Below are 22,961 nucleotides of genomic sequence, written 5' to 3' on the forward strand. Positions count from 1 at the left end.
TAAGGGGCAACACTTTTGAGCTAGAAGAAGGTAGACAGGTTGAACATCAGACCTTTTTTATCATGAGGGCTAACATGTCTCATGTTGCCCAGAGTTGTGAATGCCCCATCCCTGCAAGTGTCCAAGGCCAGGTTGGATGGGGCATTGAGCAATGTGGTTGAGTGTTAAAAGCTGAAAATGTCTGGGAGTATTGGTGTGTCCCAGTTGCTTAAGGCAATGCACACTATAGTGCTAGACTTTAGTGTAGTAAGTAGAGACAAAGTACTGCTTGCCTGGGGTACAATTACTTACAGTGTAAACATCCTTTGTAAGGTGAACATGCTGAAGGGAGGAGGTACACTTGGCATCCTGGCTCTAACCCCAGCCTGTCCCATGCCATGCTGCAGGTATATGCTGCACGTGTATATCACACATTATCATCATATATATATACACTTCTCTCTGCTGTTGCTTCACATGTTTATGGGACATACCCTGGAGTAACCTACAGGTTTTGTGTTGGCAACACATACCACTCAAGCTGTAAGCTGGGACCTAGAATTAATATAAAATAGCAGTAAGTGACATATAAATACTTTAAAAATGCAATTTCCCCCTCACCTAATTAAACTATGGAGTCTGGAATGGTTCATCCCCTCCCTGACAGTGTATTGACCACCAGCAGAGGTGCTCCCTTTTTGGTAGCTGGAATAAGGAATGCTGAGCAATCTCCAGGCAGGCAATCTGGCCAGACCAAAGACCTCAGATCTTACTGAAACAGATATAATAAAAATGAAACAGGACACCATGTGTATGAAACTGGAATAGCTTTACTGACATTCAGGTGTAACACAACCAGTTCAGAGACAGCTTCGGATTTAAACATTCCTACAAAAAAGGTTTAAAATCCATTTTACAAAAACCCCTTGTGTCTAGCATGAAGTCACAGAATGTTAAAAATATCACAACACAATAAATACACCCAGCCTTTGCTAGAGCCAGGAGCCATGTTAGCTCAGAGGTTAAAAAAGTTTGAGGCCAGGAAGAAAGAGAAGGGTGCTGGTGGAACAGCAGGGGCAGGAGGGTGAGTGGATGCCCAAGGCCTGCTCTTCCTATCTGCACTCCCACGCCTCCCAGCCCCAGCCTTTTTGTCCAGTCTGTCTGTGTGGAGACACCACTTCTCCATCTACCACAGTTTATTACTTGTTCTGTCTTCTGGATGGCAAAACTGCCAGCTAGCTCTGGACAGACCCTCCCAGCTCCTGTGCTAACACTAGGATAGATTGTGTGAACTATTTGTCATGTAAGAAGAACCAGCTTTGCAGACTAGAGTGGCTTAACCTAAAACCCAGTTTCTGACCTGGCTCCCCCTTGTAAACTGCAGTATAAAGCCCACCTCTCCTGCCCCACCATGCAATTCTCTGAGGAGTACCAGACTGGGTAAAAACAGGGGCTACTGTCACCTCCACTGCCACAGGGCAAGGAGATCCGTTTTGGATTTCAGGTGCTTCAGGTATTGGTCCAGATTTTACTTACCCTGCGCTGGCCACATTCTAGTCTACAGGGCATGGTAAAATGAAAAAAAAAATTAAAAAAAAATCTGTCCTGCTCCCCCTGAGAGATGTCCAAGAAAGGCCGGCACAAAGTAAAAGCCTTCCATTTGGCTCTGGGTAGAACAAGCTGTGTGATCATATCTATACATATATATGTATATATATGACAGTGTCTGCCTCTTTCTAGAGAGCAGTTGCACCTTAGAAAGGCTGATCTCACAGGAGATCCTAGAGCACTGCTAGGCTTCCTGGCACGCAGCCCTCAGCCCAAGGCTCAGCATCCTGGAGGGAAACGGATTCAGCAGAATACCAGTCCACTAGGGACGAGTGCTGATAAGCATGACAGGAGTGCCCAATGTGTTCCCTACAAAGCCTGGCTACTAGCACCCAGAGGAAGATTAGGGTAGCCTCTTTTCACATGGCACACTACTCTGCCTTTTGCATTAATCCTAAACCCCAAGGGACAAAGAGGTGGAGCAAGAGTGACCCGAGGCTACAAGATGATCAGGCTTTACCCTAAAGAGATCTATGGACTCGGCTCCCACCTTGCAGAGAAGCAGAGGTCTAAAGATGCTTATCCAGTGGAGGAGAAGGAGTCAGGGGAAAAGCTTAGTATTGACTGGTTCAAATGCCACCGCAGGCCCCATCCCAGTGTATGGAACAGGGACAGGACCCGTAAGGGGCTTTATTCAGACGAACGCTTGTGAAGGTGGTGACAAGGAGAATCTAATGTGCTTACTATGAGGAGAGACAAAATATAAGGTAGGGGAGGAGATGGTTGCAGCATCCCAGGCTCAGGGTTCAAAGAGTACATTGAAGCCCTCTCCATCCTCATTTTCTAGCACATCTGTCTCCAATGATGGCTTCACTTTTTTGAAGAGAGATGGAAGGTTCCGGATATGAACCTCCTTGCGGAACTGCTCCCCGATGGGCTTCTGCAGAGGACAGACAGGCAGGCATCAGTCATTACTGTCTTCATACCCCCACTCAGCTCAGGGGCAGCTTGCTTGCACATCAGAGGCAGACCCCAGGTTCTGAGCAATCCCTAGGCCTGGACCCTGTGCTTGCATTTTGAGGAATTTCAGGCCTGGCCTTTCCCAAGCGCCAGAGCACTGAGGTAACCACCAGAATACCAGCTCCCCAGCTTCTAATTCAAGGCTCCACCACCACCATCCTCACAGAGGTCCAGTGCCCACCCAGCAGCTTCAATCAAACATTTTAACACCCGGTTTCCCTGGGCAGCCTTGTGCAAGGTACTCCCTGCCTCTCAGTGAGAGGCCATTGCTGGAGGGGCTGCTCAGCCTGTCCTGCCAGCCTTGCTGGACCTCCAGGGTGAAGAGGAGGAAGAACAAGGTGAAGAACAAACACCAAGAATACACTGCAACAGCCTCCCAGCTGGGAAGGGGAGTGGTTGGTAAGGGACAGGCAGGCTGGCCACCCCATCACTTCTGCAGCATACAGGTGTGAAATTTTCCTCCAGGATATCACTTACCCCAATGCAACCTGAGATGAGGCGCTTGAAGTGATCCTTCCGGCGCTTGTCTGCCACTTTCTGCAGTGTTGGGTTGAGAAGCTTTGAATCAAACTGCTCCAAAGAGTCCAGCTGGATATCTGGGATCTGCTCCATCACTGCCTTCAGCTCAGCATAGCGAGGGCGCTGCACGGAGAAGTACGATTAACACAGCTCTGCTAGAGGAACTGCCTTGCCCTCCTTGGGGGCCATTAGCTCCTCTGCCCCTACTCATTGAGCATGGGATTAGTTTTCACCATTCCCCTCACATTCCTCAACCTCACATTTGGACGAAGAACAGAATTTCTCACCAAGGCCTCGTAGATCTGGAAAGCCAGGTGGACAAGAGCTGCCATGCAGCCATCGTGCTGCCCATGTACCTGCAAGCCCTTCAGCACACTTGTGAAAAACCAGGACACAGCATCGGGAAGGAGGTTTCCTGGAAGCACCTGGGGAAGAGGCACTGTCAGCACTGAAGCAAGATACTGGTACATAACCACCTTTCTGCAACAGCCTGCTCTTCCTGAGGGAAAAGGTGCCCAGAGGTGAAGCAGCCACGCTTCTCACAACATTCAGAGCTTCCTCTTCCACCCCTGCCAGAACTAATCCCTTCTTCCTCCCAGAGGTACCTGTTTGAGCAGTGGCCAGCAAAGCTGTGTTGTGGTTCTTTGGCAGGACAAGGTGTCCTTCCAGGAGAGGGATGTGTAGGCAGTGATCAGCACTGCAGTGCAAACATCCTGAAAAGGAGTCAGAGAGAAAAACCAGTCAGAGGAGCTATTTCCTACTTCCAGCATTCAAACCTGATGGGAGCCAAGATGCAATCCAGAGAATCTGCAGGAGCTTCTGAGAATCCTGCATGTCACTGTTGCTCCAGTGGAAGGTGTTCACCCAGTGTGCAGCATCATAACCATGACAGACCAGTGTTAAGTTAACCTGCTCCCTTCATCTCCCTGGGAAAGGCCCTGGAGCACTCACGGACTTCCCTCAGCTGCTACTCTCAAGTCACTGCAAAAGCTTCTACAAGAGCTTCTGAGGCATCCACAGCAGACAGTACAGAAACATCAGGATAAAGGTACTCTGCACAGTGGGTGGTATTAGCACTGTGGCTCCTGTACCAGGTCAGGCAGATTTTACATAGAAGAAAAAGCTGGATGAAGTTCTTCCTCATGAAGACTGGAGCCCAGGATGAAGGCAGAGCCAGGGAGCATCCTGGGGGCTGAATACCCAGGGCCTCTTCCCCAGAACAGCTGAAGCTCTGTAGCTGCATTTTATATTGGATCCCAACCCCCATTTGCTTTGTGGCTTCTGCAAGGCCCTTCCAAGCCATGCACATTGCCAAGAGGTGATTCTCACATGGGAAACGCTCCAGCAGCCTAGGTCTCTGCAGCAGTGTCTGGCTGCAGAGCAGACAAGTGTGACAAAGAGTACAGAGAAAGGATGGTGGCAGTCAGAGCACACACTCACCTCTTGCTTCATCAGACACTTGCCGAGCTCGGTGAGCTCTGCGTTGGCAGGGGGAGTCACCTCCGTGGCCATCGCCTCATCATCTGCAGAGCAAAGGCAGCACTGTCAATGAGGCCTCCCAAGGACTGAGGGGGACATGGGGAGGCTGCAAGAACTAAGCTGGGAGCCAGGAGACAGCACACAGAATCAGTGTCCTGGCATAGCTTACCCTGAACATCTCTTTTCAAGCAAAAAGCACCCACCCTTTGTAGGGCAGGAAGGGCATGCAACTGGCTACCTTCAGTTCTTGGGAAACTGTGCACATCCCCCTCTTCTCCTCAGCTTAAGAACCTTAAGAACCAGTTGCTCCAAGATGCCACCTGTGAACCCTACAGCACATTAGTTTTCAGGCTAGACTGGGTTTTTCTGTGGCCCCCAGACACACTGAGCAGGACAGAGCTGAAGGCTTCTTACCAAACCTATACCCCTCACACAGAACTTCCAACATCAGCCCAGCCTCCCCCTCAAGAACCAGGAAAAGTGTTTGTGTACACCAAGGGCAGGAAAGGCAAAGGTAGGCATTTACTCACCATCTCCATCTACAGCAGCAGTAGTGTTCTGTTCAACACCTTTCTTAGAAACACAGCAAACAGCTGCAAAAACAGTTGCAGGTCAGAGGAGCAGAAAAGGGAAGATGCTACTGCAAAACATGCAGAGATTATCCTACAGACTCTGATGGGCTCATAGCTGCTTCAAGCTCCCCCAGCTCTTACAGAGAATCTGAAGAATCAGAAAGCCCAGAATAAAAGCCCAATACCGCACTACCTGGAAGGCTCTAACACCCCACCCACGGCACTTTCCCACAGTGGAACCTGCTGCACAGTGGCTGCTTCAAACTACTGAGAACCAGGAATGTGCAAAATCATCTGAAGCCCATAAGCCAAGAAGAACACTGATTTAAAGCAAAAAGGCCAATCGAGAAAGGAGATAGAAAATTGAGATCTGTAATCTCTATGTGGAATCAATTTCCCCAGCCTCCCTGCAGAAAGCCATGCTGACAAAAAAATGATGTCGGAGAAGGGGAACACAAGGGAGACTGCTTTGGGGGAGGGACTCTTCCCTTATGTCTGGTTAGAGACATAGCAATTACCAGCAACAAAACTGATCGTGCTTGGCTTGTCCACAAATCCATGTCCCATACTGGGTTCCAAAGCACAGAATGGGAAAACCCAATTCCCTGTAGGACTGGATTCCTACAGGAACAGTACCAAAACCATGGAGCCCTAAAAGTTAACAAAAGGAAGTAACTCTCTTCTGAAGGTTTAAAATGATCTCTTACTAGGTTTTAGCTAAGATTTTGGCAGAGCTGTTTCACACCTGCCTTCTCAGGGTTATGTTAAATACTACTGACCGTTACAATTAAGTTCTACTGCACACTGGGAATTCCTGTTGTCCTCTCCAGGGAAAACTTCCCAAATATCTCAGGAGATCTAGCCTGATTTCACTTACTGGCGAGATCCATGACTTCTCGAGTCAGCAGCCTGACCAGCTGTTCCTCAAGCATCTCCTGAGACTCGGGGTTGTCATCTGCAGCATCATCCTCACTGAGGAGAACAGGTTTTAGTTTGAAGGGAGCCAGTGCCTTCAAATACCCCCTCTGCCCAAACACAGGGAATGAGTCACCAGTGTGTTTTCCAGCCCTTGCTAGCAGGGCTGTTCCTGGGCAAAGGGCTATGTAAAAGACCCAACCTCCATCCCATTCCCCACTTCCCCCTTCATACCAAGGGATGGAAGCTTACCAGAGCATGCTTCGCTGGTTGATCACCTGCCATTTCTGGGACAACCTCTGTTCAAGACAAAAGGAAAGACTCAATCTGGACACAATGCAAGGAGACCCAAGCAATAGCTGCTGGCAGAAGCAAAAGAGCGTTAAACAGAGCTCTCACAGCAAGACCCATTTTGAATGGCAGGAGAACTGCTACCAACTGTGCTGGAATGAGCTGTTATGAAAATGAGAGGACACAAGGAAAAAAAAAAACCAAACTCCAAAATTCTCAGGGCTGCAGTTTGAGGAGTTTGTGTCTGCAGGTTTGAATTCACAGCAAGGGGTGCTGTGCAACAGCCCGGGTTCAATGCACCTCAAAAGCCCTCCCTGAACATCATCAAAATCATTAAGCATCAAGGCCCTTTTCTCTGCTGGCTCTGTAGAGACAGACATTCCCAAATGTTGCTGCCAGCTGCTGCAGGGAGCCTGGGCTGTCAAGGAACTGGCATCAAAGAAGCTGTTTTCTTACCATGTGTAGATAGGTGAAGAGTGGTCCCAGCATGGGGCAGACAAGGGTTTCGTAGTATTCTGAGGGGCAGGAAAGTACCAAGGGCTTCACAAACACACCTGCACAGACCAGTTAAGGAAGAGATCCAACACATAAGGCCAGCTGCAAGGGAGGCTGCAGGAGAGTGCCCAAGCCAGCCCATTCCACTGGGAGGCCAAGGGACAGGCACCTGGAAACCCACTTTCTCACAGCCCTGAATTAACAAGTGGCATCCCTATACAGCAAGAACATGAGTTATTCAGCTCTTTCTCCTGGCAGTTCAGATGAGAAAGCTAAGGGTGCTTAGCACCCATTTCCTAGCTGTGAGACTGAATGTCCAGCCCTGGAAAGTAGGTTGGGAAACCCACTTGATCTCCCAGAGAAGCACATCCTAATGTCAAGCTCCTCACTATCCAAGCCCCCTTGCCCCTCGGAAGGCACTACTGGCCTCTCACAGTGCCTCCAGAACCACACAAATCCCTTGCATTTCTTCTGACCCCATGCACTGCTGTTTCTGTTTGTGCCCTCTTAGGCTCACACCTCGTCCACACCAGGTGTATTCCTGTTTGTTTACCTCCTCAATCACCCTTCTTTGTCTTGGCCATACTGAAAACAATGCAGGATTTCAATGTATGTGTTCTGAGCCTCCCTGAGACAGTGATGGAAGGATACGGAGCATGGGACGCAGTCTGTAATCAGGAATGTTGTTGAGGTTGTTGAAAGCAGAGCTGAGGAGCTGGGTGGCGAGACCCTCAACAGTGTAGAAATCCTGTTGCATGGAGGGGCCTGCATTTCCCAGGATGTGAAAACTTCAACAAAAAACAAGTCAGTTACAAGTCTGCTAGATAACAAGTACCATGCCACTGCTCTGCAAAGGCTACAAGTTCTACCATCTTGAGATTACATAGCTGTCACATTCCTAAACAAATACTATAGAGGACTTTTAGCACAGCATCTCTTTTTTTTCTGGGATACCTGCAGAGGGACAATGAATTAAGCATTTAAGCACTACAAGTTACTTTCAAGTGCTGGTATACCCTGACACATAATGAGAAGCGGCAAGAGACAAACTAGATCAGGATATCAGATAAGTGCTCCAATCTGTCTACCTAATTGTGGAAGAACTAAAAGCAGATCCCCATTTTGAGGTACTTTTTCCAGACTGTTCCATGTCTGTGTGACAGGTTACAACCACTGAATATAAGCCACCACTGCAGCTTGTACTTTGATATTACAGAATACAGCTCACATCAGAAGTCTAAAGGAAGTCAGGACCCCACTGTAACCTGCTGCTCCAGCTGTGCAATGCTGGATTGTGGTGAGAGATCTGGTGCTCTTACCAGTTGTCGTAGAGGGTACAAAAGAAGCCCTGCATCCTTTCTAAGACTGTTTTGTAAACAGGGGAGTCATAAAGCTCCAACAAAGGCTGAGGGAGACCTGTGGGAAGGAATAAGCTTCAGTTACATTAATTCAAGAGCACGGTGCACCTTCAGAGCATGCTGGGCAGGCGCCAGCCAGCTTGATGGCAGCAAGGGAAGCTCTTGGCAAGAGCCAAATGGGAACAGGTGCAGCAACCCTGGGGCAGAAACCCCCCTTAGAGGTCAGCCAAGTTCAGGTTGGTTGCACCCTGAGCAGAGGTGTTTCTACTGAGGTTGTAGCTGCCTCATTTCTCCAAAGTAGAACTTACTTGAGCTATCAGAACCCAGTCAGCAGCAAAGCTCACATTTGTTGCAGCTCCTCTAATAGCTCATCCCTTCAGGTTTGTATTCTCTGCCAGGACACAAGCTACTGTTGAACTATGATATTAAAAAGTTTAGAGCAGAGATCAAGGCCCTGCTGCTTTATGTGCAGGGGTTCACAGACAGAGAGTTTAAAGTCACAGAGAAAAGGTAAAGGAAGCATGTCCTCATTTTACAGAGGAAATGGAGAAAGAAAGACAAAGCAACTTCCCCAAAATATTTCACTGTTTGTCAGAACCTGAAATTAAACCTCAATTTCCAAAGTCATGATCCACACTTTATCTACAAGGCCACCCACTCGTGCTTGGCTGGAAAGGCTTCTGTGTTCACAATCTCAAACCTGTTTTAAGAAGGTTCCAAAGGCCTCTTTCTAATACGCTGTCTAGAAATAAATGCCAGGGCCACACTGCACAACTTGGCTCTTGCCCTTCAGGACAGGTCTCTGCACCAGCAGTCAGGGCTCCTGCTGTGCACTAATTCTGCTCAAAGGCAGACAATTACAGCACTCTGCAGCCTGAAATGCCATGTTGCAGAGACCACCACCCAGATGGGATAAGCGGTTTGGTAGGGTACCCTTCACTTCATGCAGAAGAAACCAATGTGTCTGAGACCAATAACTTACTTAACACCTTAGTTTCAGCATGTTCAACTCACAGCTGAGCTGCAAATACTATGAAGAAGCTGGTCCTCCAGCCCTGTTTCACTTCCACTGTTACAGACAGATCATGAACTCAAATACCTCTAAGTATCTGCCCACACATTCCTCCCGAAGAGAAGCCTCTTACCTAGAATGGCATTCTTCTCCACCTCCAGCATGTCCAAGGCCTTTGCAAATGTATCCCCCAGCCTAGCCACCATCTCTGGCATGTAGAGGTTGTTGTGAGTCCTGAAACAGAAGAGCACTTGGTTTATACTCATGCAAGTCAATTCCTTTTTGCCCTTGATAGTGGGATCCTCTCCTTCAGCTTGTGGACAACTCTTCTGAGGCAGATGATGAGGAAGGTGAGACCAAGCACGTGTGCATGGGATCCCCCTTCCACACCTGCAAAAATACTGGGGAAGCTGACCCAACAGAGACATGGAGTGACTCCACCTCATGTCCTGAATCTCCTGGCTGCCCCTTCCACTTATTTCAGTTCATCCCACCCGTTGCAAGCACTGGCAGTAAAAACTCCCAGCAATTCTCCAGATGATGCTGGGAACAACTTACTAGCTTGGCCAAAGGGATCAGAGATGTATTTTTAAAACTGACAAGACATGGATTCTGTCATTGCAAAAGATCTTCTGCACCTAAGGCCCCTGCAGAGGGAGGGGCTGTTTCAGCTCCAAAATACACGCACTGCCCATCAGGGATGAGTCACAGTCCCCAGAATGGCAGGTGGCATTGGAGGGACTCTATAGTGAGAACATCCGTCCGATCAGATGTTACTCATGGCAGGCACACGCGCCCCCTGGACAACACATCCAGCTGGGAACAACTCTGCATCATAGGAGGTGGCCACTGTCAGCTCTCTGCAAGGGACACCAATTCAGCCATGGGTGGCTGGTTCTTTCCATCCAGGCCAAAATGGGTCCCCTCTCTCAGCCGGGGTACTGACACTCAGAGCTGGACTCAGCAGGGGTGTCTCTCTCACCTACCTCTCTCCTTTGAGACCTCAGACCTCCACTCTGGGTGTCGCCAGCTGCACACAGCACAAATCCTGCAGCCTCCTCCAAAACTGCAATGCCATTGTACCTGCTGCTAGAGGTGATCAAGGGCAACTCAGTATCTTCCCCTCGAGCAGCATTTCCCAAAGCAGGGGGTACATGGGAATGGCTGGGGGAAGGGAGCGTGGACAAACCTAAGGATGTTCTCCAGAGTCTCAGCTTTCACTCATGTATTAATGATTGGTTTTGTTTGTTTTTTTTTAAGGTCCATGTTCATAATTCTGGCAACCCTGATGCAGTGATGTCTGCCTGCATTTGCAGAAAGCTCCAAAACTGCAACTATCCTGTTTCTCTCTGCAAGTGTTAAATACTTCCCTGCTCACTGCACGTGAGGAAGGCAAGTATGTGAACTTCGTAAGAAAGAGCTACACAAATGTCTACTTAATGACTCATACTCTCATTCTGGGCTGGATCTAACACCATGCAACAGGCCTCAAAGGGGCACAAGCTGATTCTACTTTGCCAAGAAGGGCCAGGTAACAGCCCAGCTTCTACTCAGATTTGTTTAATGTTGCCCCACTGACTCAAAAAGCTGTACATTTCTGCTTGAGGCTATCCTGAAACCCAGCTACTAAAATAATCTCTTGTATGTTTCCTGCCCTTTCCATGCCAGCTTTGGCTTTGCCTCATACTGGGCAGAAAGTCAGTGGGGCAACCCAAGGACTGTGGAATTGCAAAGGTGAACCCTGAAATCCCACTGCACTAACTCCAGCAGGATGGGCCAGACAGTCATATGCTGAAGATGTGGTCATGGTCCGTAGTTGTTTTGGAGTCCTTGAAGCATTTTCTTAAGTCTGAGAGTTGGGAGGCAGATGTTCATTTACAGGCCAAGTTCTCTTAACACTTTAGCAAGTTCCCAGTGGGAATGGAGAGAAAATGGCCAACCGCCTACTTCCCACAGGAGTTAAAAAGGCATCCAACAGCTCTCATATACGATGATGTAGCCCCTTGGCATATTCCAGCAGAGACTATCAGCACTCCTGGGTACCCTACACAAAGGGATGCATGGTAAAACTAATCCCAAGAGACATTTATGCTTGAGAAAAGACAAGCAAAGGATATGGCAGGAATTGGGGGATTTTCAGTGATGGTCATGGCTCCGCTAGAAAGAGTATCTGATGCCTAGACAGAAGGGCTTGTAAACCAGAAGATAAGTCCTTTAGGACAGTCCATGACTGAAGAATCTTTTTCCAAAGCAGGAGCTGTCTACAATGAAAATGCCTACAGCATCCATGTCTACCCAAGAATTCTTTCACCAGCATTAATGCTTTGGCAATGTCAGCATCTCGTCATCAGGAGTTCCAAAAAAGCCTTTGTCTAAGCAAAGCATTTGCTGAGCCTGAGCATTTAATTTGTAACAAAACATGAGCAAATCCCAGCACAATAAAGGCTCTGCACCAATCAGGTCATGCAGCTACTGACTGCAGAAATGCACCAAGGTGGCTGAAAATCATGATTTAGGTTAAAATTCAGGAGTGAACATTTTAAGCCAGAAGCTAGAAAACACCTAAATGAAATGAGGTACTACAGAGCACAGGAGAATCATTACTCTAAAAGCTGCAAGCAGTGATTAATAAAGCAACCTCAATACAATTCCATAAATACAGCTACCAACACAAATACAGGCAGGCACAGTAAGATGCTACTCAAAACTACCTTATTTTTCCATTAACTGGACTACCTCATTCTTCTCAGTTCTTTGATCCCAGCCATGACCTACCTCCAAGCTACTTACCACCCTGGCAAAGGCCCAGTGGCTTAACAGCTTCGCTGCTTGTCTGCTAACACAGCAGCAGAATGCCACACACTATCCCAGAGAGCAGCAGACCCACCTGCTCAGCCTGCAAAACCCCCTTTTTTAGCACACTGGTGCCTGTCTTGGTGCTCAGTTCAGCTGCTCAGCAAGATCCACACTGCTGCTACTTGCAGATCTGCTCACACAAAAACCAGCACAGCCTGCAGGACTTCCACATCTCTGTCCCACATAAGCACATGGGCAACACTGGATGTTGCTTATCCCTACAGAGAGCTGCCTAATGGCATCCATCCCCAAGTAGTAATGCAACAACAATGTTCCTGAAGGCATCCTCAACACAGGCAGCTTTCCTGCCAGGTAGCCTTCCTCACAGCCCCATACTTTCTGCCTGCTGACAGGCTGCTACAGATTCCATATTCTCCTATGTGATCCATATTAACGAGGGCCTGAGGGAGACAAGCATGGAAAAGGCACCTGAGTCAAGCAAAGAAGGAGCTCCTTCCTCCTAGCACAAGATCCAGCTTTGCCAAAAAGACATAAGCACCATCAACACTTGCACTGAACAACTATGAGCTTGCAGTTGTCAAAGAGGCCTATATATCCAGCAGCAGCAATGGAAAAATATGAAGCATGAAGATCTACTGTTCTTAATACATCATTCATTAGTTCTTGTTGGAGCATTCAGCCTTAAGAAAAGCCCAGATACCTCTGAGTGAAGTACAGTTTTCTCCATGTATGTTACTACCATGTACTCAGAAAATATTTCAGTCTGCAGGTGAGATGCGTGAACAACACAGATGCCCTATCTCAATAAAAAAGCCCAAACCAGCCACGAAGCCTCTTCTTCTACAGACTGGATATGGAACATAGCTCATGGGTTTTCTTGGAGGTGGTAAACAGCCAGGCACAGAGTTTCTGCTTCTTCACAGAAGTGAAGTAGTGACAGAAGTTGGATGACAGTTTCCCTAGCTGCTTGTAACAGAGACCCCACGTGATTTTACTAAAAATGTACAAGTTCTGGTAGGAATAGTGATTGCATGAGGAAAAAGTGTCTGCTGCAGCCTGCTCAGACCTTGGGCACTGGTTTAGTTGGTCTCACACAATATGACATGTGGCAGGCATTGGAGAAATGGAATGAGGCTACTACCTAATCAAGGCAACTCTACTCTACCTAACCTCTCCCAAAAGCTCATCAACAGGATCTTCAGCCTTCCAGGATAAAAGGCAAAAGCAGTTCAAGCACAATTCTGCAGAAACCTGCTCGCTGGCCAAAGTACCACACACTGTGCTATGCAGAGCTTAGCAATGAGAAACACCGTTCATGTGGGCCAAGACAGCATGTGCTTGTCACAACAGTCCAGCATGTTGCTTTTCTCTGGAAGCAGCACATTCCTGAGCTCAGTGACTACCAAACATACCTGACTATACAGCACTCAGGTAATAGGGTCCCTTCCCTTACAAACCTGGGAGCTGAAAAATCTAAGTGCATCTGAAAATTCTCTTTCTCAACATGCCCCTGCCAAGGACAGAGTGTCAGGTTTTCAAATATGTAACGTGTAGAGTTATCCCACAAAACTGTTCTGTAAGTCTGGCAAAATCCCAGTGTCAGGAGTTACCCCAAGAGAGACTTCTCCTTTATAATTCTGGGAACTGTGTTATTCAGGATTTCCATTTTCTGCCTTCTCCTGCTGCCTCCCCTGGCTGCCCCAGACCTACACAACACCAGTGACACACAGAGAGGCACTGCATGGTAGCAACGGCCCGAGAGTATGCATCCACTGATTTCAATAGCAGACTGCTTCAGGGGGCTGCTGCTCATGTTCAGCAAAGCCAGCTTAATTTAACACTGAAGAGAGAACAACACAAACAGGATGCGATGAGAGCTGGGACTGCCCTGGTGGAGACAGGAGAGGTGGCCTTGTAGGGGCTGAGGGCAGAGCAGAGATGTTAGTTAAGAAATCATTAACTGAGTGGCAGAACTACAGCACTGGAGGTGGGGGAGGCAACCCCAGCACAAGCTCCCATTAGCTTTGATGGCCTCTTGTAGGCCAGACCAGTGAACATTCAGAAGGCTCCAGTTTCCCCAGTGCCATTCCCCACTGTGAACAGTCAGGAACAGTACTTGGGCACCTGCACCAGCCTGTGTTCCCACTGGCTTCACTGGGCAAACATGCTCTGAGCATTCCATGTATTTATCACAGTTTGGCTTTCAGAGATTTGTAAGTCAACATAAATGATTTCAAGTCAACTTGACCCACCTTATGAGAGCAAGTAAATTGTCAAAAAGCTTCAGGACCTGCTCAGTGCAGGGATTACGGTACATTGGAGTTCCACTGGGCAGGTATCCCAAAAAGAATCCTCCAGCTTTTGCCTCTTCAGTAGCAGCAGGCCAACGAGCTCGTTTCACAACTCCCAGAATGGTGTACACACAAAAGCTTATCTGCAGCAAGAGATGTGGAGAAAGCGTTTCTTAGCCGGATCACAGTCTGAATCAATAGGTTTTCAGAGAAACACATCATCATCCCATCACAAAGAGAATGCTCTACAGTGAGCCTAACCTGTTGATAGGAACAAAACTCTGGTGAGATTGCTGCCAGGAAAATGCAACAAACGATCATGCTATATTCCATAACCTTGAGAGAGCCCTAGCCATGGCAGGATGGCCTAGGAATTCACTATCAGACAAAGCATCAATACATATGGTCTCAAGAGTATGCAAGCAGCCAGGCAGGCTGCTAAAAGTAAGGCTCTAGACCATCAGTTCCTCATGTCCTTCATGTGCTGGGACAGATGCAGAGATCCCAGATGACACAGCGGTCAAACTGCATTAGCCCCAAATCATAAGCATAACTCTGTGGACTGCATTTCAGTGTACTCTACAGATCTAAAGACAGCAACTCCATTTGCAGTCCGAGTGAAGACTTTACACTAACAACTCAAATAACACAAATCTTCTCAGATGAATTTTAATTATATTCTGTGCTGCAGTCTGAGCATGATGTTTTTTCCATATAGCCTGGTTTAAAAAGCATGATTCACTGTGCCATATATCCAAAAATCATGTACATCAATTGCTTATCCAAAAGCAAACTCTGTTGAACAGAGAGTAGGAAACAGTGTGCTTCACTCTGATAAATAATGTGGTTTACAAGGCCTGCACGCTCTTTACCGTAGCTTAAAGAGCAAAGGCCAGCCTGTTATTCTGCAATCTGAAAAACCTGTTGATGCACACTCTGAAGAAGTACATGATCAGGAGACCTTGTGTGTAATCACAGGAGAAGTGGGGGATTGAAGGAGGCAGGTCTCATTTCACTAACGATTACACCTCTCCTGGTAATGATACTCACTCTAGACCGGTTCAGGCCACTAGGATCTTCCAAGACTGGATCGGCAATTTTGTTGTCTGCACCCACGTAGGATATAAAGGCTTCAGGATCTGAGAGGACTCTGGCAGCAGCAAAAGACAGAAATGGATTATTGTTTGTACCAGGGAATTTGAGCAGAGCTTTGCACTGGTAATAAACATCTACCAAAAACCAAGCAGGCTAGAGAGGCTAGGCAGTGCTCCATCCTGTACATGCGAACATGATTTAAAAGCACCAGCGATGTGTACACTCTCAAAATATCATCAGTTCTCTTAGGCTGTGGGGATCTAAAAGATTCAAATCTCTTATGAAGATAGCCCTGCTGGGAACGCTCTTCTGCATGCCCAGCAACCCAGAGCTGCAAGACATCCCAGCTTTAGTAACAAGAACTCAGCTTCCTACCTTCTCCTGGGAATGAGCAAAGACATCTTTGATTTCTCATTTCCTGCAAATGCTTTGAGCATGCTGGGGAATGTTCCTTTATTACCTTAAATGACTCTTACCCAGCAATTTTCAGCAAACAGCATTTAGACTGCTAGCAGTTTCTGAACTGTAGGAGAGCTATAATCACAACAATTGCCTGGAGCACAGGAGGTCAAGAGGCAGCCCATCACCCTCATACGGCTTGTGTGTTCCCTTACTGGGCACGGCATTACCTCCTCAACACCTCCAGCTCAAAGCTGGAGAAGAAATGACCCATAAAAAGAAAAATGACCCATACCTCTGCATCTCTGGGGAGAGCCATAAGCCAGCAACAGGAGCCATGAGCTCCTCCAGGAAAGCTTTCTGTCGCTCATAGTCCTTAAACTGGTTGCTGATGAGGACAAGGGCCTCCATAAGAGCACACTTCTCCATCTGCGTCAGAAGTAGCTCATTGGAAAGCAGCTGTTTCACATGGTTGTACAACATCTCAAAGTTTGGCTAGAAAACACATCCAAGTGGAAAAGCATCATGCATTTGGTATGGAGGAGGGCCACTGGGGGAGGCAGAGGAGGGGTGTACTGTTCAGCTGGAGAAGGTACATTTCTGTTACCTTTTCTCAACACAGCCATCTCCTCCTCACACTCAAGTTTCTCTGAATGTTCAGTCTAAGAGAACTTCCATTCTTCCCTACCCCTCTATCATTATCCTGCATCCATTTTACTTGTGCTGCTTGTATCCTCCTCCTCATCCCTTTTACGTTTAACTCATCAATTTACAGTTCAATTTCTGAGGCAGAAAATTTTTCAGTGGGGAAGAAGAGAGGTACAGGGAATGAACCACTTTGCCATTTGTGCAGCAGGAATGTTTCTTGTAAGAAAAGCAGAGACTGTAGCCAAGGAAGCTGAAGATCCCACAAAATCCAACTAAATTGAGGCAAGACTCATCATGACAGAGTTGCGTTTACCTACCAGGACAAGCTGAGGGTAATCCCGGCACATCTTAATGATTGAGGAGCACGCATGCCTTCTCACATTCTTCACTGCTCGAGTTCTAGGAGCCTGGACAGACACAACAAACTTCAATGCAACAAAACAAAAGTTCAGCCAAATGCAGGGCATCTTCAAGAGACAAATTCATTACATATAGTTTTCTGCAGTGTTGAGCACAGATTAAAAAAACCCATTTCCATGCCTCCCTGCTCCCTCCAAACAATCATGCAGCAACCAAATTTCCTCTGAAGCAGTAGTCAACTCAAGAAATCCATGTTCAAACAAGATGTACTTCAGGAGTGAGGATGCTATGACTCTTCCTCCCTATTTCAAGACTCCAAGCACTCCTTAGGTAACTAGGGGGTTTACAGCCATCTTTCAGAGCCATGTATACCAAGTACTGAAAGAATACCCAGAGGTAATGAAGAGATTTCACTCTCGGGAAGGCCAGCACCGCCTGGGGAACTAAGTGTACTGGCCTTACAGCACGTCTGCAGCCTTCTAAGCTTGTGAGCCAAAGCTTAGTGGGCTATGCCAGCCACAGAGATCAGCAGTATCTGGACTCCCCAGCTTTCCCAGGAGCAGAACTATACTTGAGAAGCCTACTACAATAGTCTTCAGACTCAGGATGCTCTCTCCACTAGAACATTATTTGATCCAACTGTTACAGCTCATTAGTAGATAATAATTCAGACATACCTTACTTTCCTCTACAACTTCAAAGGTAACTGAAGCAAACAACTGTGAGAAAAGGGAGGAAAAATCAAAAAACTCGTATCATTTGTTAATATTTAGCACTCGCATCTGTTTAAGGAACAGGCAATAAAGATTTTAGTGCAATTTCATTGAAGTCAGTGAAGAACCCCTGAGTAAGTTGAAAGATGTATCATCAATACAGCAAGGCCTTGAAAGAAAACATGGTTGTTTACTGGACAGAGCATGCACTTAACGTTAAGTTTAAGGCTATGAACTGCAAAATTTGGGTTAATTGACATTACTGTTCTTGTGACAAGCCTCAGTCTCAGTTTCTCCCATCTTTAACATGAAGGATAGTCCTTCCTTGACAGCAACACCAAGAGGATTGACTCCTGCAGTTTAGTACAAGAGCCCTGCACCACAAAAAGCTGATGTGATTTTAGCAGGGTCTGCACATACCTACCTTGGAAAGTACTTGTGGGAGGTATTCTGGTCGGTAAGTGACAAACGGAAAGAGAGCAGAGACATTGGTGAGCACACAGGACAGGATGAGAGGATCTTTTGTTTCAAAATTAAGTACAAGCTGCAACAGATCTATGCCATCATTCACTGGGATTTCCTACAAAGGTAGTGAAAAAAAAAGAAAGAAAAAGGGAGGCAACACTCAATACTTCAACCTACAGTACACTTCCTACAAAACCTAGGAAAAAGGCTGGGGGAAAAAGGACAGTGCCTTCGCCACTGTTGACAGGGCAGTCTTGAGACATCAGTCTCTAGTCCCCGTACTTTTGCTGGCACCTCTGGGATAGGCAAATTTCCTCTCTGTCTCCCAATTCTCCTCTTGACTTTGTCCAACAGATTCCATGCTTAACCAACTGTAACGACCCATATAATTATTCTACTGTGATTAGACTGATGAGTGCATGAGCAGCTTAATGTAATAAAAAATTCAAGGCAGTCTACATCAAACTGATCCTTCTGATTCGCCTGCTGTTGAACAAAAGGCAGAGAGAACATGCTTCTGATCTGCTCTCTGGGCGTAAGTTCCTCTCACTTAGTTAGAAGTGAAAAAAAATTTTAAAAAAATCTAATAAGAGGATAATTAAATAAACTCAAGAAATTTTTCCTTAAGCAGTCTCTTCTCCTCTAGCAAGGCACTATCTTAAAGCATGTCACTTGAGCACTCTCCAGTGACTTCTCATCCCATAGTGCCCAGAATTAAGACATGCCCTCATCTAAAGAAGGGTCATTACTCCTCATGAGAATGGCTCACCAAACAAACTGGGTTTTGCATGGAGGTAACCAGTTACTACAAACTGCTTAAGGATAACATAACTGCAAAAACCCAGAAGAACTGCCGACCCAGAAGAAGCCAGGAGAGAAGGCAAGAGCTTGGGATACACGTACATCTTTATCCATGGTTCGGAACATCTGGCTGATGACGCTCTCCGAGAAGAAGGTCATGGCATCCCACTGCACAAAGGATGGAGAGAAGATGGAGCAGAGACCTTCGCCTGTCTTAGCTGAAAGGAAGAGAACACCATGCTCAACCATCCTCAACAGCAACCTGAGAAGCTCCTGTGCTGCAACATCTTAGCACTCACAAGTATTTTGGCCACACAGCTCTCCCTGCAGATGCCTCGCAGGGATGCACTGGGAGCAATTAAGGTGATTTGCTTCATTCAAGTGAAGGCTCCTGAGACATAAGTCTTTGAGGTACCATGCAGAGCAATATTAACAAATCACAGAAGGGAAAAGAAGAGAGACCACATGCCCAGACTCAGCACTGCAGGCAAGACTGCCCTCAGTGTGACTTTGCAGAGCACCAACGAACCTTCCTTCACAGTAGGAAAGCAAGGTGAATGACAAGGGATTTGCCAGAGAGGCACAACTTCCCTAACAAAAATAATCAATATATTACAGAAATAAAAAGACCCAAATAATTGTAAAATTGTATCAGAGGGACAGCTGTATCTGTTCTGCAGAGAGATTTGGGGGAAGGAAAGGAGGAGCCAGGGGCTTTACATCAGTTATTCCATATGTAGACTCTAAAGGGATAAATTAGGGAAGGGGTGGGTTTGACTCAGTTTTGCATTTAACTTGCAAAGACCTTAAAGCCTGAAAATCTAGCATGGAGTCTTGGCTACTGCTTAAAAAATTCCAACAACATCAACCAAAAAAAGGCCAAGAAGTTTCTTTTTGGCTTTAATTAAAAGACAAATCCCATATCCCCATTTTTTTTCAGGTGACCTACAGTTCATGGGTCCAGTATCAACAGGAGCTGTGAGTTGGTACTTCAGCCATTCCCCAGCCATTTGGAAGCCCGTTAGAGGGTCCAGACGACAAGCCATCCTCATCACCTCTCCTTGCTGGGCTCGGAAAGCTGCAGGGAAAAATCAGACACCATGAAAACAGCTGATGCTGCAAATTTTTCAGACCCATGAACATTATGGACTTTTGCTTTGGCAATAGCTGTGTAGTGGGCACAAATACACAAACAGTGCAGCAAGTACAACAGAATGAGCAATTTTTGAAGTGATTTAAGTGGACGAAAACATAATGGACTAACATTTTAAAAAGTGCAATTAAAATGCAGTATGAATTATGAAAATTTATGCTAAGCTAGATTTACTACAATTAGGCCTCTAGTCTTCATTTAAAATGTTCTTCAAACTATAAACGTTTGCTGCTTACAAAGCATCTTGGGATACTGAGATAAAATACCAGCATTAGATAACTACTACTTCCTTCAGCTAAACACACTTTTCCTAGATTATTCAACTAATGACAAACAAATGTGAACTCAAAAACCCAGCTGCCTTGTTTTTGATTTCGAAGATACTAAAAGCAAAGTACAGAACAGGAATTTAATTTGTTCCAAAATATTCCACACAAAACAATCAGTTCTGCTGACTACAAATGCAACTTGCATTGTTTAATAAAGTTGTTTTGCCAAGCAATTTTATTTTGTGCTTCAAATTAGTTTATTTTCTTATATATGTAATGTCTTCAATATAACTTAACCCTGTAAGACTATTTCAGATTCAGGCCTTGTGCATTTAGCTACTTTATAGTTTCTATCCAAACAGATTTATTACAGTAAGTAAAAAATAAACTATCTAATAAGCAACAAAAACTGCAACCCTTAAAATCTTCAGACAGAAATGTAAAAAGTAAAAATTTATGTAATTTATTCAATGTATCCTCCCATCCACCCAGTATGTACCAAACTACACCAGCCAATGAGAACCAACTTCAGTTTTGGGAAGAAAAATACAAAATGAAAGTAAAATCATTAATATCTAGTGCTGGTTTAATATCATGATTAAATTTTGCTATTTTAATTCTCAACTCTAGCTATTGGTACTAAACCAGAAGCTTCTTACCAGGGCCAACACAGATTTTCTTTCTGGAATGGCATCTAAAGTCTTTTGTAAGGTGCCTTCCTCTCCTAACCTGAACATGACTTGAGGTTGTTTGATTTCCTCCTCTAGGCGACCAAAAGACACATTTTCTTTGACACCAGAATGCTATTAGGCCACCTACCTGACCGGCAAGCAAAACAACAGCAAATAGTAAAATTAAACACATGAGCTGCCACAGGAAAATCCTAACTTAATTTACTCCAAGATCCAGGCTGAAAAACTTGAGACACAAATGGAAGCTGCCAAGCCAATGTGGTAGGCTCCAAGCTTGGCCAGCAACTGGAAGTAGGAAGAAAGGCACAAACAGAATGCACAAAGGGTATGGCAACTTACAGTTGAAGAAGGCATTGAAGTCCTCATCACTGTCAAAATCAAAGCGGGAGTATTCACAGCTGGGGCTGTCTGCTTTGGAAGGAAAGCCCACCTGGAAACAAAGTGGAAAAGGTCAGGAAGGAAGAGAAGTCACCCATCACAGCTAACACCAGCTTCAAGAACATGAAGGCTGGAGGCAAGGAGCAGACAATAAAACCGAGATACAACTGTGTGCTCAGCAGCCTGGAGATCCTGTCTGGCCATGACACAACAAAAATGTAGTTTCTCCCCCATGACCCACAGGCCACGTTCACCCAGGCACCTTCTCACACCCAACAAGTTGTGATTCCCACATACCTTCACTAGGTTGGTCATAGATGCACGGAGATACTTGGGAACGACAGCCAGCAACAAAGGGTCATGAGACAGAACTTCATGCCGAAATAGGGCTCCCCATGTGATCTGGGTGGAAGAGCGCAGAAACTGCGGGGAGAAGAGAGAAAACAGAGGAGCAGAGGAGGATTTCATTGCTGGAATTACCACTATTAAGTGCTGCTATCAGAAAGCAAAGGCAAATTATACTGACTATAAAGTTAAGGCCAAGGCACCTTGAAGGCACATCCCAAATTTCCAGAAAGCCAAAAATCTCTAATACTAGGGCTGATTGCAAATTCTACATTTTCTACTCAGTATCTCTGTATCAGGCATGGCTCTTGATGGGGCGGTAATGGGAGTAGAAAACACTGCCTTCCAGGCCTTCAGCTGAAATGGAGCGCCTAGAGAGCAATACTTAGCAGCTGAAGTTCTGCAGTCTTCTGCAGGCTAGCTCAATTATACATTCACACACAGATACATGTGAGACTTTCAGCCCTTTACATACCTGGCTGGGATGAGTTGTGAAGGCTAAAAATGACTCAAGGTATTTTCCAAAGTTGGCTGGCGTTTCCACATCACAATCTGAGCCCTATGAGGAACATGAAGTATTTCAGACAAAATACTAACTTTATGGCAGGCTGGGCTCACAAATGGTATGTTTCAGGGTAAAGCAGGAGCACTACATCCAAGGCCATAGACTGTAAAGGAGCAGAGACAGAAACACTGAACAACTGATTTTTTTCTGAATCCAGTATAGCCCAAGGAGCATCAAGTTCTGCTGACCAGCCTGGAGGTGCTGAAGACACCACCACCCTCATTCAAGAGTACAGGGTGACTTCTCAGATAGTGGAGTTCCATTAAAACCAAATTCACAACCACTGCTGCTGCTGTGAATCACAATTTTACTCCTATTGGGTCAAACCCACCCAGCTGTACCAAAGTAGTGCAATTCAAACTGAAGAATTTCACAAGAAAATAAACCCAGGTAATTTCACTCGATTTCTCCAAATGTTTCCTGTATTTAACATATGGGTATCCATGACTAGTAATTTTCTTGGAAGTTTGTCAGGAAAGTAAGTTTTGCCTGGAGCCATAAATTCAAGGTTTTGCTGCTTCTCACAAACTGTAACATGACCTGGTGCCCTCAAGATCCCCAAAACTGTACAGCTCAGTGCTGCCTCTCCCAAGCAAATCTGAGTAAGTGAGCTCCATCTCATTACTTCATTATGGATTAACAGCTCCTACTGCCTAACAGCAAGTGGAGTCACTGGAAGTAGTAATGCACTCTGGTTCCTGTCCATTCTTTTTAGAGGTGAATTCTCAAAGGTTGGTTTTGGTTTTTTCTTCCCCTCCCTGTGAGACTTTACTTTGCTCTAT

At 46.0% G+C, this 22,961-nt stretch overlaps 1 protein-coding gene across 6 annotated transcripts in view; it reads right to left on the bottom strand.

Annotated features, from left to right (window-relative positions):
- Positions 1-789: 789 nt before the first annotated feature.
- The window catches only part of XPO5 (exportin 5), a 28,996-nt gene continuing 6,824 nt past the window's right edge, over positions 790-22,961 (bottom strand). For 4 of the 6 annotated variants that reach the window (XM_039568435.1, XM_039568433.1, XM_039568432.1 and 1 more), the window contains 23 exons: positions 22,090-22,173; positions 21,567-21,692; positions 21,231-21,321; positions 19,727-19,855; positions 18,880-18,995; positions 17,936-18,091; positions 17,476-17,517; positions 16,756-16,863; positions 16,086-16,285; positions 15,347-15,446; positions 14,258-14,439; positions 9,322-9,422; positions 8,138-8,234; positions 7,470-7,606; positions 6,780-6,877; positions 6,285-6,331; positions 5,995-6,089; positions 5,076-5,138; positions 4,507-4,589; positions 3,672-3,779; positions 3,354-3,491; positions 3,025-3,189; positions 790-2,467 (listed from right to left, as the gene is read on the bottom strand). In XM_039568435.1, coding sequence (XP_039424369.1) covers positions 2,327-2,467; positions 3,025-3,189; positions 3,354-3,491; positions 3,672-3,779; positions 4,507-4,589; positions 5,076-5,138; positions 5,995-6,089; positions 6,285-6,331; positions 6,780-6,877; positions 7,470-7,606; positions 8,138-8,234; positions 9,322-9,422; positions 14,258-14,439; positions 15,347-15,446; positions 16,086-16,285; positions 16,756-16,863; positions 17,476-17,517; positions 17,936-18,091; positions 18,880-18,995; positions 19,727-19,855; positions 21,231-21,321; positions 21,567-21,692; positions 22,090-22,173 — 2,607 coding nt within the window. In that variant the 3' untranslated portion in view covers positions 790-2,326. The remainder of the gene's footprint in view (positions 2,468-3,024; positions 3,190-3,353; positions 3,492-3,671; positions 3,780-4,506; positions 4,590-5,075; positions 5,139-5,994; positions 6,090-6,284; positions 6,332-6,779; positions 6,878-7,469; positions 7,607-8,137; positions 8,235-9,321; positions 9,423-14,257; positions 14,440-15,346; positions 15,447-16,085; positions 16,286-16,755; positions 16,864-17,475; positions 17,518-17,935; positions 18,092-18,879; positions 18,996-19,726; positions 19,856-21,230; positions 21,322-21,566; positions 21,693-22,089; positions 22,174-22,961) is intronic. The other 2 variants (XM_039568436.1, XM_039568434.1) reach the window with 1 other exon arrangement.

The sequence above is a fragment of the Corvus cornix genome, chromosome 3, assembly GCF_000738735.6.
Source record: "Corvus cornix cornix isolate S_Up_H32 chromosome 3, ASM73873v5, whole genome shotgun sequence".
In the NCBI taxonomy this organism is placed as follows: domain Eukaryota; kingdom Metazoa; phylum Chordata; class Aves; order Passeriformes; family Corvidae; genus Corvus; species Corvus cornix.